Raw genomic sequence first — 14,367 nt, forward strand, 5'->3', positions numbered from 1 at the left:
TCCTTATGCTGACTTTTTAATAGCAGAGGTGACACTCTTCTATAACTGAAGTAGAGCAACTATAATGGAAACTTTCAACACTGAATATCATAAATGTATTAAAAGTTTGGAATGGTGGCTAAATTAATAATAGATACATAAGTTGAACAGAGTACATAATATATGAGTCCGAAAGCAATTCTCCAGTTATTTGTTTTAAAGGAACCTAAAAAATGAAATAAACTGGAATCATACTGAACTACAATTTATTGCGCAAGCTTATACAGTACATTTCTTGATTGAAGTCCATTAAACTCAGTGGGACTTAAGGTTCATACAGTAAAAGACACCACCCAATAGATTGCAAACGTTTGATAGGACTGCAGCTTTAAATAATTGAAATTCTTTAAAAAAAGTTTATTGAGAGATGAAAATTTTAAAGCCACATGGCTTCAAGAACAACATAAAATGCTTGATGCAAAGAAACTAAATTGGCTAAATACTGAGTTTGTACAACAGTTTTTTAAAGAGAGGCACATGATGTTGTAATGCACAAGACAAATTTCTGCCAGCCTCCAAATGTTTATTTGCCAGCAAATGATTATTTTAAATCTTTTATTCATGTGTTTGTTTTATTTTTCTACATTCATAGTGTTCAAAGCACCATTAGGTCACACAGGCTGCAGTAGATCAGAATGTGGCCATTACTGTCAAATAAAAGATAGTTTTTTTTAAACTGTAAACCCCATTTTGTCCTGTTTCTTGTTATGGACACATAAAAAGTAACAACACTTATAAAAAAAATAAGGCACATTTATTTTGATAAGGTTAAATTGAAATAGAAAACACAATTCAGAGAGCATTAGTATCCAAGTATTCAGTAAAAAAAACTTGTACTCAGACTTCCATCTTCATTATTCTGTATTCTGGAGTAATTGCACGTATCCCAATGTGTCAAGTAACAATACAGATTTAATGTATTTTCCAAAAAAGATGTATAATTCCAGAATTAAGTTCCACAGTTCAAGATGGTTGGCTAATATTAAAATCGTCCACATTTCTTAAAGGTTCTTGTTTTCACTCTAGAGTTAGAGAGAGTGGGATAAATGCAGACTCCTTGTGGAAAAGATGAAATAATAATTTATAGAAGTCTTTACAAGTATTTGGACAATAGCTTCACCAGAGAATTTTCAGGTTCAATCTCAAACTGTGATTTCAACAATGTATGTATTTAAGAGTCAGCTAGAGATCAGAAAACAATTTAAATTCAGTGTTAACTCCCTTTCAGGTACAAATTATGAATTTAGAAGTCATAAACTAATATTTAACCTGAGATTCATTTTGTTGATGAGAGATAATATCCTTTGTTTCTCCCTCAGTTCTTGTATTCATGTATACTGATGTTGGCATTTTATTAGAGAATAAGAAAAACTGTTTGCATCATGGCTTTTATGGCATTTAAGATCAAATAGATTCTAAAATGAATGCATTGTCACAGTATCTAGAAGCTGGAATTAAAATGTGCTTTTTATTGCACATTAATCTTTGAGAAGACACAGAAGTGTATATTCTTCTTTAGTATCCAAGTCCAAAAATCAGTTTTCATCTCAACTGAATTCTGTATGTGTTAATTTCCATAGGATTCATATTAATCTCACTGATATTTCTGGCATCTGGAAATGAATGCATCAAAGATAGGGACGTAGATATTAGACTTTCCACATGGAATTTGTTAAAGAGTTTGTGCACCCTTAACTGAAAATGGAAAAAGACAAAAAATGAATTACTGCCAACATCCAATTCAATGCAAATTTTATTTCATAGTTTTAAAGATTATTATTCCAAAGTTTCTAAACTGCATGCAGAACTTCTCTGGATAGAAGAAACTCTCCACTGAAATCACCTGAAACAGGGCTAGTGCATTTATGCCTACTTTTGCAAAAGGCAAGGCTAGAGTTTGCCTAGAATGCCTAAAGGAAACTAATCAAGATCCAAAATGCTCTTCTGCTGCCAAGCGTGGATGAGAACCAATGCTTCACACAAGACCTACTAGCTGAGGTTGAAAACTGTGGAGCATGTCCTTTTATATTGCCCTATGTATAACACAGGCAGATCTAAGTTACTGTCTCTCCTTGAAACAGACCCTACTAGACCCAATGTTAGTAATTTGTTCTTATATTGTCTAGGGGATGGCTCCTCATATATCACTTCTTTGGTTTCCTTTTTTTTTTTAAGAGCTGTAACCATCAGAGGAGAACGCTGTAATTCCCCTTAGTCAAGTTTTTGGTGACCAATTGTTCATGATTAATTTTCCCATGTTCTTCTTTTGTTGTGTTTTGGTCTGTGACCACAAATAAAGTATTATTATACGGACCTACTAGCCACACTCTATTAGCGACAGGGAAAAGATACAACAAAAGTGACAAGTACATATTTTAATTTTAATTATCTATTTGTGGATTTTTAAATATCTACTTTTACATATTATTGTTTATTTTTATTGACTATTGTAAGCCACCCAGTTGTTTCTTGCAATATGGGCTGCTGTACAAATCTGATAAATAAGTAATCCCACACTACATAAAGCAGTAATTGGTGTGTGTGTGTGTGTGTTGCTTTTAAGGACAGCAGATAAATCAACTGAAATTGTAAAGGAAAATTGAATGCCATTCTGACAAGTATAAATCTAGATAATTGAATGGAATCTTAAACATATTCAGTATACTAAATTTGTATTTTTCCTTACAGAATTTTAAAATTATGATGACTTATTGACAGCAGAAAGTAATAAAAAGCTGATTACAGTAATATTAGGTACTACTGATTGAAAAACAAACCCATTCTTAATTGACAACATATGTTTAGAATTAACTCACAAGCTGAACATTTTTTCTTTCTATAACTTATATTAAGGATACCAAAATACGCACCCTAACATAATGTAATATGTAAAAACTATAAAGTCTACTATAAATCTGGCCTCCCAAAAGAAATTCAAGCTCTGATTTGTGATAACAGCATAAAGCTTTACTGCTTAAATAAGCAGTAAAGCATACCCAATTGGATACCAGGTAACCAGTTCAACCAGTATAAAGACTTTATTAAAATACTGTATCTTACCTTTCCCTGAGTGGTGGAACAAAGGAGCCCTAAGTCTGTGTTTGCAAATCTACAATCAAAACCTTTTCTGTGAAGAATCAAGGCAGCTTCTTCAGATGGCCCCGAATCTATCTGAAATCAAATTTGGAAAACAATCAGGAAGTTTAGGCAACTTATTTACTAGGCAACTTATCTTACATAATGTTTAGGTAACTTATAAGGTATTCTATAGCCTAACTCTGTTCTGTCTAATCTGTAAAATGTTAGACTGAAATATACATACACACTTGAAGTCCTGAACTTTATTATATGGTGAGCAATATTTACAAAGGTTAGAGAACAGTGGTTAATATAGCAGGTAAAATCCTAAAATGCATGAACAAGATAATTAGATGATATACAAAATAGACTTTGAATTAATATTTCAAATAGTTCAAAAAAGAAAGGATAAAATATCCTTTAAGTAAAACTTGATTATATGGCATATTTAACCAATATCTTCACCAAATAATAAAAGAGTAAATCCAGTTCAAATAGACCCAAATGTATTAATGATTTAGCAAACTTCCATACTGTTAATTCACAATGACACTATTAAGAAATACTATAAATGTTCATTTATCTCTCAAAATGATTATTAAAAGGTCAGTTCCCTAAAAGTTGTATGTTTGTATATATTGTACAAATTAAGTTAATGCTCATTCTACTATGTCTTTAACAGACCTGACAGCAATCCTTACAATGAAGTAAAATTCCATTGCTCCCTGCTACTCACAAAAGAATAGCATTTTTCTTTTTAAGTATTACTATTTTAAAGAATGTCTTCAGCCAATCCTTCCAATCTATTAAAAGCTGTCAAAAGGAATATGCATATGTCACAATATTCTACTCTTAATTTAAAGAAGTATGAATAGAATGTATATGTCATGACATATACTGCTGGAAATATGCACCACTCCTTCCTGGTTACTGAACTATATGACATATGTTGTTAGGCTTAATATGTTAATAGTACTAATTCATTATCTCACTATTTTAGCAATTCGAGGATATTTTTAAGGTGCTTCAGTGACATACATTATTAGCCAGATAACTGCATAATATTATTGTTATCATTACAAAAATCGTAGTTTGTGATTTACAAGACACAAGACATTTATCACTCTCTCCTTCAGAAGGTTCACATAATAGCAGCCCAGTTATACAGCAAATTAAATTCATTGTTATAGGAGAAAGAAAGAAATGCACCTATAAATCAATGTACATTAAGAGGAGGCAGCTATACTATATTATGCTTCTTACACATGGTAAGAAACTGTGGGTCTCATCTGCAAGCATATCATGCAAGCTTTCCATTACTCTGGAGAACACCATCTGAATACTTGGTATCAGTAATATTTCACAAACATTTTACATTTACAGGAATACTGGGATTTTGTAAGAGTGTGCATTAGGAACTCACCTTTGACTGTATTGTCCTCAGATTAACTATATGCATATCACATGGCATCGATGAAATTAAAGGAGAAAAAGTATTCAAAAGTGAAGAGATAAAGCTGCCTGCAGAAGTAATCATTGGAATCACAGGATGATTTATAAAAGCTGATGTTACATGACTGCGTATAGAAGGGTAGCTGACAGATGACTGTTCTTCTTTCTGTTAAAAAGCAGAAAGAAAACAATTAGCTGTTTGCCCATGTGGTGAGTATATTTAAATCTATTTATATTGATATATGAGCCCATAAATGTGTGCAAATTTTACATGTGCCCAGATGTCACAATAACATCCATTTCCCAGAAGTCACAGTAACGTCCATTTATGCTTGGATTCGGGGCAAAGTGTTACTTACATTTTCCCCTTATCAACTTTTCTGCCTCTGTCAGACTTGGTCATGCTATATAAGAATGAATGACAGCAAAAATACTGATTTCAATTTGAAGTCAGCACTATCTAAAGAATGAAGCACTTTATTTTGTTTTCTTCTTTTACTATGGCACATAGGGCATTAATTGTTGAAACGTTTACCCCAACTCGTTAAAGAGTCTTCCATTATTACTATGCCTCACTTCCCTGAAAGTTCTGGTTCAAGAGAACATTCAGATCTTCTATCTAATTTGGTAATCTATATCACCTATGTAATATCTCAGTTGTTTCCACTCCATTATACAGATAGGCCTCTCTTAACAACTTAATTGGAATTGGAATTTCCAACTTAAGCTATGTGTTAGGCAAAATGTCACTGATGAAATGCTTAGGTGCTGAAAGTTCTGGCAGTTCACAATCTGTAACTGCTTGCCTAGTTTGCTTAGCCTTTTCTCGTATCCTGGGATGTGCCAACCCCTTAAAACTAACCCTCGCAACACCATAGCAGCCAGGAGATAGCACTTTGCTGCTAGGAGCCCCAACAGGCAGACTGGGCTGTGTAGCGGGCTTAAAATGTTAAAGTCTGGCAGCTGAGGCAGCAGTAGCAAGCCCAGCACCAACAGAGCCCTCGTGCCAAGGGGGAGGAAGTCTACAAAGATTGGCAAGGGGTGGCAATGGATAGGTAATAGCACAGTTCAGGGAGGCCAAAAGGGCAGAGTTGGGGGGGAGAGAGAAAAGTGGTGAGAGCTGAAGTGCTCCTGTAATTTTAGATGTGAATGAGTTGCCAAGCACCTGGATTTTGATCACATGACCAGAGGGATATTCCAAAGGTTGCAACTTTGATGGTCAAATGAGTATGTTGTTAGTATCGTTGTAATTCCAAACAATCACTGAATGAATGGCTATTTAACGAAGACTACCTCTAGTTGTAGTGCAATCTCTTGATTTCATTAAGACTTCCAGTTTTTCCTGTTTGTTCCCCATATTCTATGGATTGTAAAGAGATACTGGGCCTTTTTGGAGAACCCCCCCTCCCCTCAGTGTTGCACTTCCTAAGCTTCTGAAATGCTATACCATTATAAATTAAAATATGTATTTCCGAAAGACAGCAAAGATATTTATGTACTGTAACTTAAATCAGGGATAAGAAACAAAATCAAATGTAAGGTCCAAATCCTTTCCTAGTTTTGCTTCAAAAACAGAAGTTTGAAATAGCATTTCCTTGAATCAGACTATGCATTTTTAGTGAACCTGCTGAGGTGTTTGCACACATAGTTGTTTTTCATCAAACCAACGTCCTTCTTTCAAGAAAAGCACAGAGCAGTCAAAAAAGCTGCATTTGCAGGTACCACCACATTATAAAATTAGGGCTTAGGGAGAAAGGCCTAGAACAGTGCCCCCCCCCCAGCTTTTCCAGTTGGTGACCCTGCCTGGCATGGGGGGGGACATGTGAGTGGCAGGTGCATGCACGCACCCACAGCTCCATTAGTGCAAGTGGCAGGCACATGCCCTCTCCACTCACATGAATGGAGGTTTCCACACAAGCGAAGGGCACTTGTGCCTCCACTCATATGAGCAGCAGACACTTGTGGAGTGGAACTTCATGTGATCTTGCCTATTGCTCGTGTGGCCCAGTTTGGAACAGCCTGTGAGCCAATAGTGGGCTGTGGCCCAGGCGTTGGGGACTCTTGGCCTAGAAGGACAATACAATTATCCTGATGAAATTAACTATAATTTGAACACTGAAGATGACTGCTTAATATAAGATTATAAAAAATATTGTGGAAAATATTGACGATACATAATTGAATATATTTAATAGCTGGCAGACTATAAGATGATGAAAGTGCTTCATACCATATTTACTTCATTTCTTTTCTCCAGCAGAAGTCGAAACAGATTAGCTGTTATTTTGTTGTCCTGTACACCTTGCCCTAAACCTCTATTATCATCTTGCATAAGTCGACGATCCATGATAACCTCTAACTGGCCTAAAAAAAAAAACAATACTGAATTTATTTCTACATGTTAGCTATTAAACATTTACTGCAATATACTTCCCAGAAACTGTTTTAAATGTTTGAAGCAATAATACAGGATATTTACAAAGTAAAAGATTTAGTAGTTTCCTAAATTAATATTTTATAAGTTGCCAACTCAAAATAGCAGTCCCAAATACTTGAGATACAGAAAAGACTTTTAGATTATACTGTATGATAGCATTATTAAAATTAATTTTCTACACAATTGTATTGAAATGTTACTACAAATTCTTACCGCTTTTTAAACTTGCAACCCCAAGAGACTGAGCAGAATGAAGGGTCAAGCGAATCTTGCTATCTTGTATATAAGCCATTGTGGTAATTGGATAAAAATTTGCTTGAAGAGGCAATTTACTCATTGTCTGTCTAGGCTGAATCTAAATTAGAAAATGTATCTTCAGTGAATGTTGAGAATTTAAATAATACAAGTAGAAAAACTGCTTTTGCTTCACAAAAACAATAATTGTGAATACTACTTTATATAATTTATAAAAGTATATATCATGTGGATATTTCAACCAAATTTAATTAACATGATGCATGTCACTTGACAGTAATAATACACTACTTCTTAGATGTTACTAAACTGATTGCTAAAAATATTTCTGCAAAATTCGGTCACAAAAAGACCAGACAAATATTCTATTTACATTAGCTGAAGAAACTGCATTTTTAATGATATATTTTTTGAAAGTCTGAACAATAAACACTCTTATATAACAAATGCCCATAAGCCTATAAAAAATTATGTTTGTAAGAAAAGGATTTTTTTAAACTTAATTCTTGTTGACATGCTGGAATCTCACATACACATATGTACATACATACATTTAAAGGTGCCGATCAAATTTTCCTAAACATTATTTCCCTAGAACAAGCAAATATTTTTTTCTTCATATTTACTAAGAAAGAAAAGTGCTTAAAAGAAGGTATTAATTTTATATAAAATTTTGTGACCCAAAATTCAGATTGGATTTTAGGCAGTTTATTCTATAATACTTTCAACAAAACATGTAAAAGGAACTTATGAATTTAATATATGTGTACAGTACCCATTAATTCATGAGAATTACCTGATATCCATTGAGGTCAGTATAAAATTTGTTATGGCTTTCTATATCAGATGAAATTCTCATTGCAATCTCACGATTGTATTCTCCTCTTATGTCCACAATATTGGATATCTCAAGAGACTGACCTTCTAATCCTAAATATAAAGGGTATTTCATAATACATTGGCATGACTTTTAGCAATTGTGATTAGTTAAACCCATAAACCCAGCTAATACAAGTGTCTCATAATCTTCTAATTTGGTAAAATTGGAATAAAAAATACTCCTTTAGATGCCTATAGAGATTTCCTGCAGAGTTGTTGATTCCTACCATTACCAGTTACCACTACCAGTGTTGTGTTTTCCATCACTGAATGCTTTCAAAAAGAGACTGGACAATCATTTGTCTGAAAAGTATTGGGTCTTCTGATTGAGCAGGGAGTTGGACTAAAAACCCTTCAAGGTCCCTTCCGTAACTCTATTATTCTATGTTCACGGGTCTGAAACACTAGGCCAAAGGGCAGAAATTAATAAGTAAGCATATAACTAAGTAAATAACCAATTAACCATACATACACCCAAGCTTTCCAAAATCTGAATGTCCTCTAGCACTGTGAACTTTAATTCCTGGAATTATCCACCAGCATAGTACTGCAGACAATTCTGGAATCAGATTTCACACATCTGGAGTGCATACATTTTTAGGAAAATGAATGTGAGCACGCACACGTATTTTATTGCCCATTGTTTGTTTTTTTCTATTTCTCCATTGTACTCACAGAAGCAGAGAAATGTAATATAATTCAGGGGTTTCAAAAAACTAAAATGCTTTCCAAATAAATGTTATACGTGTTTTATTTACTATATTTTCTTGTAGAAATAAGTGAAGTTTTTACATCTTGAAGGAAATATTATTTTCAAATATTAAAACATGGTTAACATTTGAACTTGCTAAAACACAGTATCTTTGAGATGACCTTGCCTGATAGTTCGGAGACTTTAAAAGTCAAAGTCACCAGAGCTTGAACACTTTTCAAAGGCAGTTTCACATACAATTTATTACAATAGCCTAGCCTCAAGTACTCTGCATAAATTGAGCATATTAACCTCTGTTGCAGTTAAAAGTAGACTAGAACTTCCCTGAACAGTCAGTAATGGGCTGGATGAAAAATAATAAATTGAAACGGAGTCCAGACAAAATTAAAGTGTCTATTGTTAGGAGTCCGTGTGGTATGGTAGCTCAGCGGTTATGGTACTCGGCTTGTCAGCTGGAAAACCAGCAGCCCAGATTCGAGACCTAAGTGTCAAGTGATGGAGTAAGTTTCCGTCCTTACTTCAGCTCCTGCCAACCTAAGCAGTTTGAAAGCATGCAAACATAAGTAGTTAAATATGTACCACTACAGTGGGAAGGTAACAGTCCTCTGTGACATCCTGTATTGAGAGGAGTCATATTTTCAGAGTGCTAATAGATCTGCCTATTTGGAATGGAGTAACTGTCAGCTCCGCCTGATTTAGTCTGATGCCATCAAAAAAAGAAGCGGGGGGAGGATGAAAAGGCAATAAAGCTTTGTGTGTATGTGATAGGAAATTGGAAGAGTGGGAATGACAGGTGATAAGGACTAGACCAGCCAGATCCTGATTGTACCAGCGTCCCATTGCCAGGCACCCTAAAAAACAGGTGGATTACCCCCAAATATCTCAGAGTTCTCAAAAGATCTTGGTGAGATCTGGTTGGCTGGAAATGGACTGGTCACAGGGGAAGGAATGGACTGGGGGAAAATCTACAACATATTTTTGTATCTAGGAAGCATGGTAATTTCAGAGCTGGCTTGACTTTACTGCAACCAATTCTTATTTTTAAATAGAACAGAAGAATTAACTACATTTGTTAATTTACCTTACCGTGAACTTTATAAAGTCGTACAGTGTGTGTCACATGATTGAAAAAAGTAGTAACTTCAGAAAAAATTATCCCATGTGTCACTCGTATGATAGGTGGATCAGAAAACACGTAAGGCTGAAAGAAAACAAAAGTAAACAAATGTGTACCTTCTCGTTTCAAGTTTCATGGTCCTGCTTGAAAGAGAGAAGTGGAAAGGTAACCCATCTATTCCAATTATTTCCTTTAAACCAGGGGTCTCCAAACTTACTCATCACAGACACCATGGAACATGAACAGAAACATCCAAATGCCATCTTATTTGGTCTCGAAGACACCAATGAATCAGATGACATCACCATAGTTTGTGATATCATAAGCAACTCAAATGCAACAAACATCTCTCCTGAAGATATCATTGAAATAACCAGAGATGGCCATGGGTACAAATACAATGACGTCTCTGTGGCCCCAAGATTTTGTACGGTTGTATGCAAAAATGAGTCCAGCAAACACATATTCATTCATACAATAAATGCCACTGCAAAAACCAATCCCAACCACAAAAACCTTTGCTCAAGATCAGACTTATCCATACTGCAAAGAATCCGCTCCTGTGAACTCTGCGAAGAACTCAAAAACCATCTAGACAATGGAGAAAAGGACCTATACATTGACTACCATGCTGATTGCATCAAAAGAAAGTCACACAACCCACAACTCTGCATCCAACCCCACCCCATCCAATCCAACATCACTCAAACTAGGCATGCACGCCCCAAACTAGCTCTATTCCAACCACAACTGGCCTTAAATGCAAGCTACTCAATGCAAGAAGCCTTGTAAATAAAATACCTGAATTTCTCCTCTTACTAAATACGGTTAAATTCGACATTATATTTGTCTGTGAAACATGGCTCAACACATCTCTCTCTGACTCCATTACCACAGTAAGAGACTATCAAGTTTACTGATCAGATCGTGAAATCCGTAGAGGAGGTGGTGTTGCTATCTTCTATAAAAAGTCCCTACATCTAAAAAACATCCAAGTTACCCAGGAGCTTGCTATTCCTGAGACCATTGTCTGTGAACTGTTCTTAAATATCTCATTTCAGTTCTTACTATGTTACAGAGCCCCTGATTATGACATCGAACATGCAAACAAGCTAAATACACTGCTAACATGGGTAGCACCCTGCCCACACGCTTTTATCTTTCTTGGTGACTTCAATCTACCTCATACCCTGTTTCTCCAACAATACGGCCTCCCCCAGTAGGAAGTCCGAGCATGTTTTATAGGCACGAAATGAAATTAACCCCCCCCCCCCAAATTAAGGCCTACATTAAAACATGCGAAATGTGGGGGAATGGCAGGGGGCTTGCCGTTAGGAAGTACTTTTGTTGTACATCCAGATATGGTGCTGCCTGAGTTGACCTCGGCATTGGTGGGGCACTTTGTATCAGAAGACCTTCTCCCACCGTTGCTTTCCTTTCTCCCCATGCTGCCGCAGCATTTGGAGCAATGCCACTGTGTTTGGTGCAGCCACATGGCATTTGGCGCAGCCATGCGCAGCCAGCCAGGGCTCCTCCCTGCAACCGGAGGCTGGCAGAGACACTCAGCTTCAGGCGCTGCTTCCCTGGCCAGCGGGTCTGGCAGAGAGAGCCCAAAGCCACCCGTCCTTTCCACCCCTCACCCAGCCCGTCCCCATGCATCTCCAAATGCTCCGGCAGCTCCAAACGCTGCAGCGGCATGGGCATCAGGCAGAGGCGCTCACTTGGCAGGGCTCAGCTTGGAGGAGGATGCGGCATGGGCCGTTGCCTTGCCTCCATGTCCATGGATGGGTGGACACTATCACTGTCTCAGGTGGCCTCTACCAGTGGCCCCTTCGGGGTCGGGCTGGAGGGACTTGGGAAGGAAGCCAAGCTCAGGTCGGCCTGGCTCTTTTGCTTGGCAGGTGGATGTACACCCGCGGCTCACTTTCCTGGCTTTGCCAAGCCTGCATGGCTCTGATGTGGCCCTGGCAGGATGAGCGGAGGGCCCAGCTGGGAGGCACTTGCTGCTTTGGCCAGAGTTCCATTGCCAGGGAGGAGGGCCTGCCTGTCAGCTGTGCTGGGCACCCCAGACAAAGCTCTTCGCACTCTGCCAAGCGCCAGGCAGGGATGGCGGCTGGGCACTTCTCACGGGGTGGGCCGATCCTACGCTGCAGCCCCGGGAGATTTGCCTCCCCATGTGGGGTTGGGCTGCCCTCTCGGGGAGGGGAGGCTTTGTCATACCGGTACTAGGGGGTTGTTTTTAAAAGAATGGGTTTTGCCTTCGAATGATGCCCGGGAAGGCGGTGACAGGAGCGCCTGAAGCTGAATGTCTCCGCCAGGCTCCGGTTGCAGAGAGGCGCCCTGGCCGGCCCCTCATGGCTGCGCCAAATGCCATGTAGCTGCGCCAAACACCATGGCATTGCTCCAAATGCCGTGGCAGCATGGGAGAAGGGAAAGCAATGGTGATGGAAGGTCTCCCGATACGAAGTGCCCCACCAACATCGAGGTCAACATCGAGGTCACCCCCGAAAAGATGGCCTAGCCATTTTTTCGGGGCTCAAAAAATAAATAAGACCTGGCCTTATTATATGAGAAATACAGTATTAACTGGACCCTTAATGAATGTACAAGTGAACCCACACATGCAATCTTCCCCAATGCAGTAACAAATCTGAACAACTAGAACAACTAGTAACCAACAACACTAGACTTAACAACTGCCTCGATCTCATCTTCTGCAACAGTTTGAATTCAATTTACAGAATACAAATTAAAGAACCCTTTTCCAATAGTGACCACAACATGATTGACTTTTGTCTCAACATACGTCCACACAAAAATCATCACAGTGACGGAATCCCCAATTATAACTTCAAAAAAAGGCTACTATGATCTTATAAACAACGATTTCTCATCCCTTGATTGGCAATTTCTATTCTCTGGATGCAATACTGTTGAAGACCATTACAACATATTTTTAACTTGATGTCAAAAGAGTCATCAAACTATATGTACCATTAACAACTCTCAAAACCAGAAAAAAAGAAATTACCCAAAACAATAAGGAAGCTTCAATCCAAAAAGAAATCACTTTGGCGGAAAAAGAAATCTAGTCACGTTGCCAACTTCAAAAGTCGATACAAAAATTTATGCCACCAGATAAAAACTGAATGCACCAATTATCACATTAAACAAGAAGAAAACCTTCTATGCACCAATTCCACCTGCGCTTTCTACAATTTTGTAAACAACAAACTAAAAGATTCAAGGTCCATCCCACCCCTGAAAGGACCTAATGGTAAAGACTGCAACGATGACACTATTAAAGCCAACCTCTTTAACACATCCTTTGGCTCAGTATTTGTAAACAGCAATGGATCATACCCAGTATTTCTTAGTCGAACCACAGACAACTACAATGATCTAATACATATTGATTTTACAGAAGACAATGCTGAAAAAGTACTACGCAATCTAAAACCATCTCTATCTATTGGATCGGATGGAATATGCGCCTACTTCTTAAAAAAGCTATCCACTGCCATAGCTGAATCTCCAAGCATAATCTTCGAAAAATCTTTCAGGACCAGCTCCTTGCCAAAACTATGGTCACAAGCCCACGGCCATCCCCATCTTCAAAAAGGGAGACCCCAGCCTAGTTGAAAATTACAGACCAATCTCTTTATGAAGCGTCACCTGTAAAGTCATGGAATCAATTATTAACCAAACCATCATCCTCCACTTAGAAACAAACAACCTACTCTCTAATAAACAATTTGGTTTTAGGAAAAAACTATCATGTAATCTGCAACTCTTACACTGCAAAAACATATGGACTATACCACTCAATCAGGGCAAAACAATCGATGCAATCTACATAGACTTCTGTTAAGCCTTTGATTCAGTGGTACATGACAAACTACTCCTAAAACTAAAATCTTACGGTATCTCTGGACAACTGCATAACTGGATAGAAGCATTCCTGTCAAAGAGACAACAAATGGTCAAAATTGGGAGCATCCTATCAAATTGTGTACCTGTCAATAGTGGTGCCCCCAAGACAGTGTTCTAGGACCAACTCTTTTCATACTCTACATAAATGACCTCTGTGATCATATCAAGAGCAACTGTGTTCTCTTCGCTGATGATGTAAAGCTATTCAACACCACAGACAATACTGCTACCCTTCAAAAAGACCTTGACTATGTATCAGAATGGTCAAACAAATGGCAACTTCAAATCTCAACAAATAAATGCTGTGTCCTACATATTGGCAAAAAAAATCAGAAAATAAAATACAGGCTGAATAGTCGAGACCTTGTTGATGATCCAAACTCTGTCAAGGATCTTGGAGTACTCATCTCAAATGATCTAAGTGCTAGAGCCCACTGTAACTACATAGCCAAAAAGGCATTAAGG

At 37.6% G+C, this 14,367-nt stretch overlaps 1 protein-coding gene across 1 annotated transcript in view; it reads right to left on the reverse strand.

Moving 5' to 3' along the window:
- Positions 1 to 228: 228 nt before the first annotated feature.
- Positions 229 to 14,367, reverse strand: part of MAN2A1 (mannosidase alpha class 2A member 1) — a 56,543-nt gene continuing 42,404 nt past the window's right edge. Inside the window, exons 16-22 of the mRNA XM_026719787.2 lie at positions 9,939 to 10,053; positions 8,058 to 8,191; positions 7,220 to 7,361; positions 6,800 to 6,933; positions 4,541 to 4,735; positions 3,100 to 3,210; positions 229 to 1,734 (exon numbers count right to left, since the gene is read on the reverse strand). Of these exons, the coding sequence (XP_026575572.1) occupies positions 1,582 to 1,734; positions 3,100 to 3,210; positions 4,541 to 4,735; positions 6,800 to 6,933; positions 7,220 to 7,361; positions 8,058 to 8,191; positions 9,939 to 10,053 (984 nt within the window). The 3' untranslated portion in view covers positions 229 to 1,581. The remainder of the gene's footprint in view (positions 1,735 to 3,099; positions 3,211 to 4,540; positions 4,736 to 6,799; positions 6,934 to 7,219; positions 7,362 to 8,057; positions 8,192 to 9,938; positions 10,054 to 14,367) is intronic.

Source organism: Pseudonaja textilis, chromosome 2, assembly GCF_049901715.1.
Source record: "Pseudonaja textilis isolate UNSWEBS1 chromosome 2, rPseTex1.2, whole genome shotgun sequence".
NCBI lineage: Eukaryota > Metazoa > Chordata > Lepidosauria > Squamata > Elapidae > Pseudonaja > Pseudonaja textilis.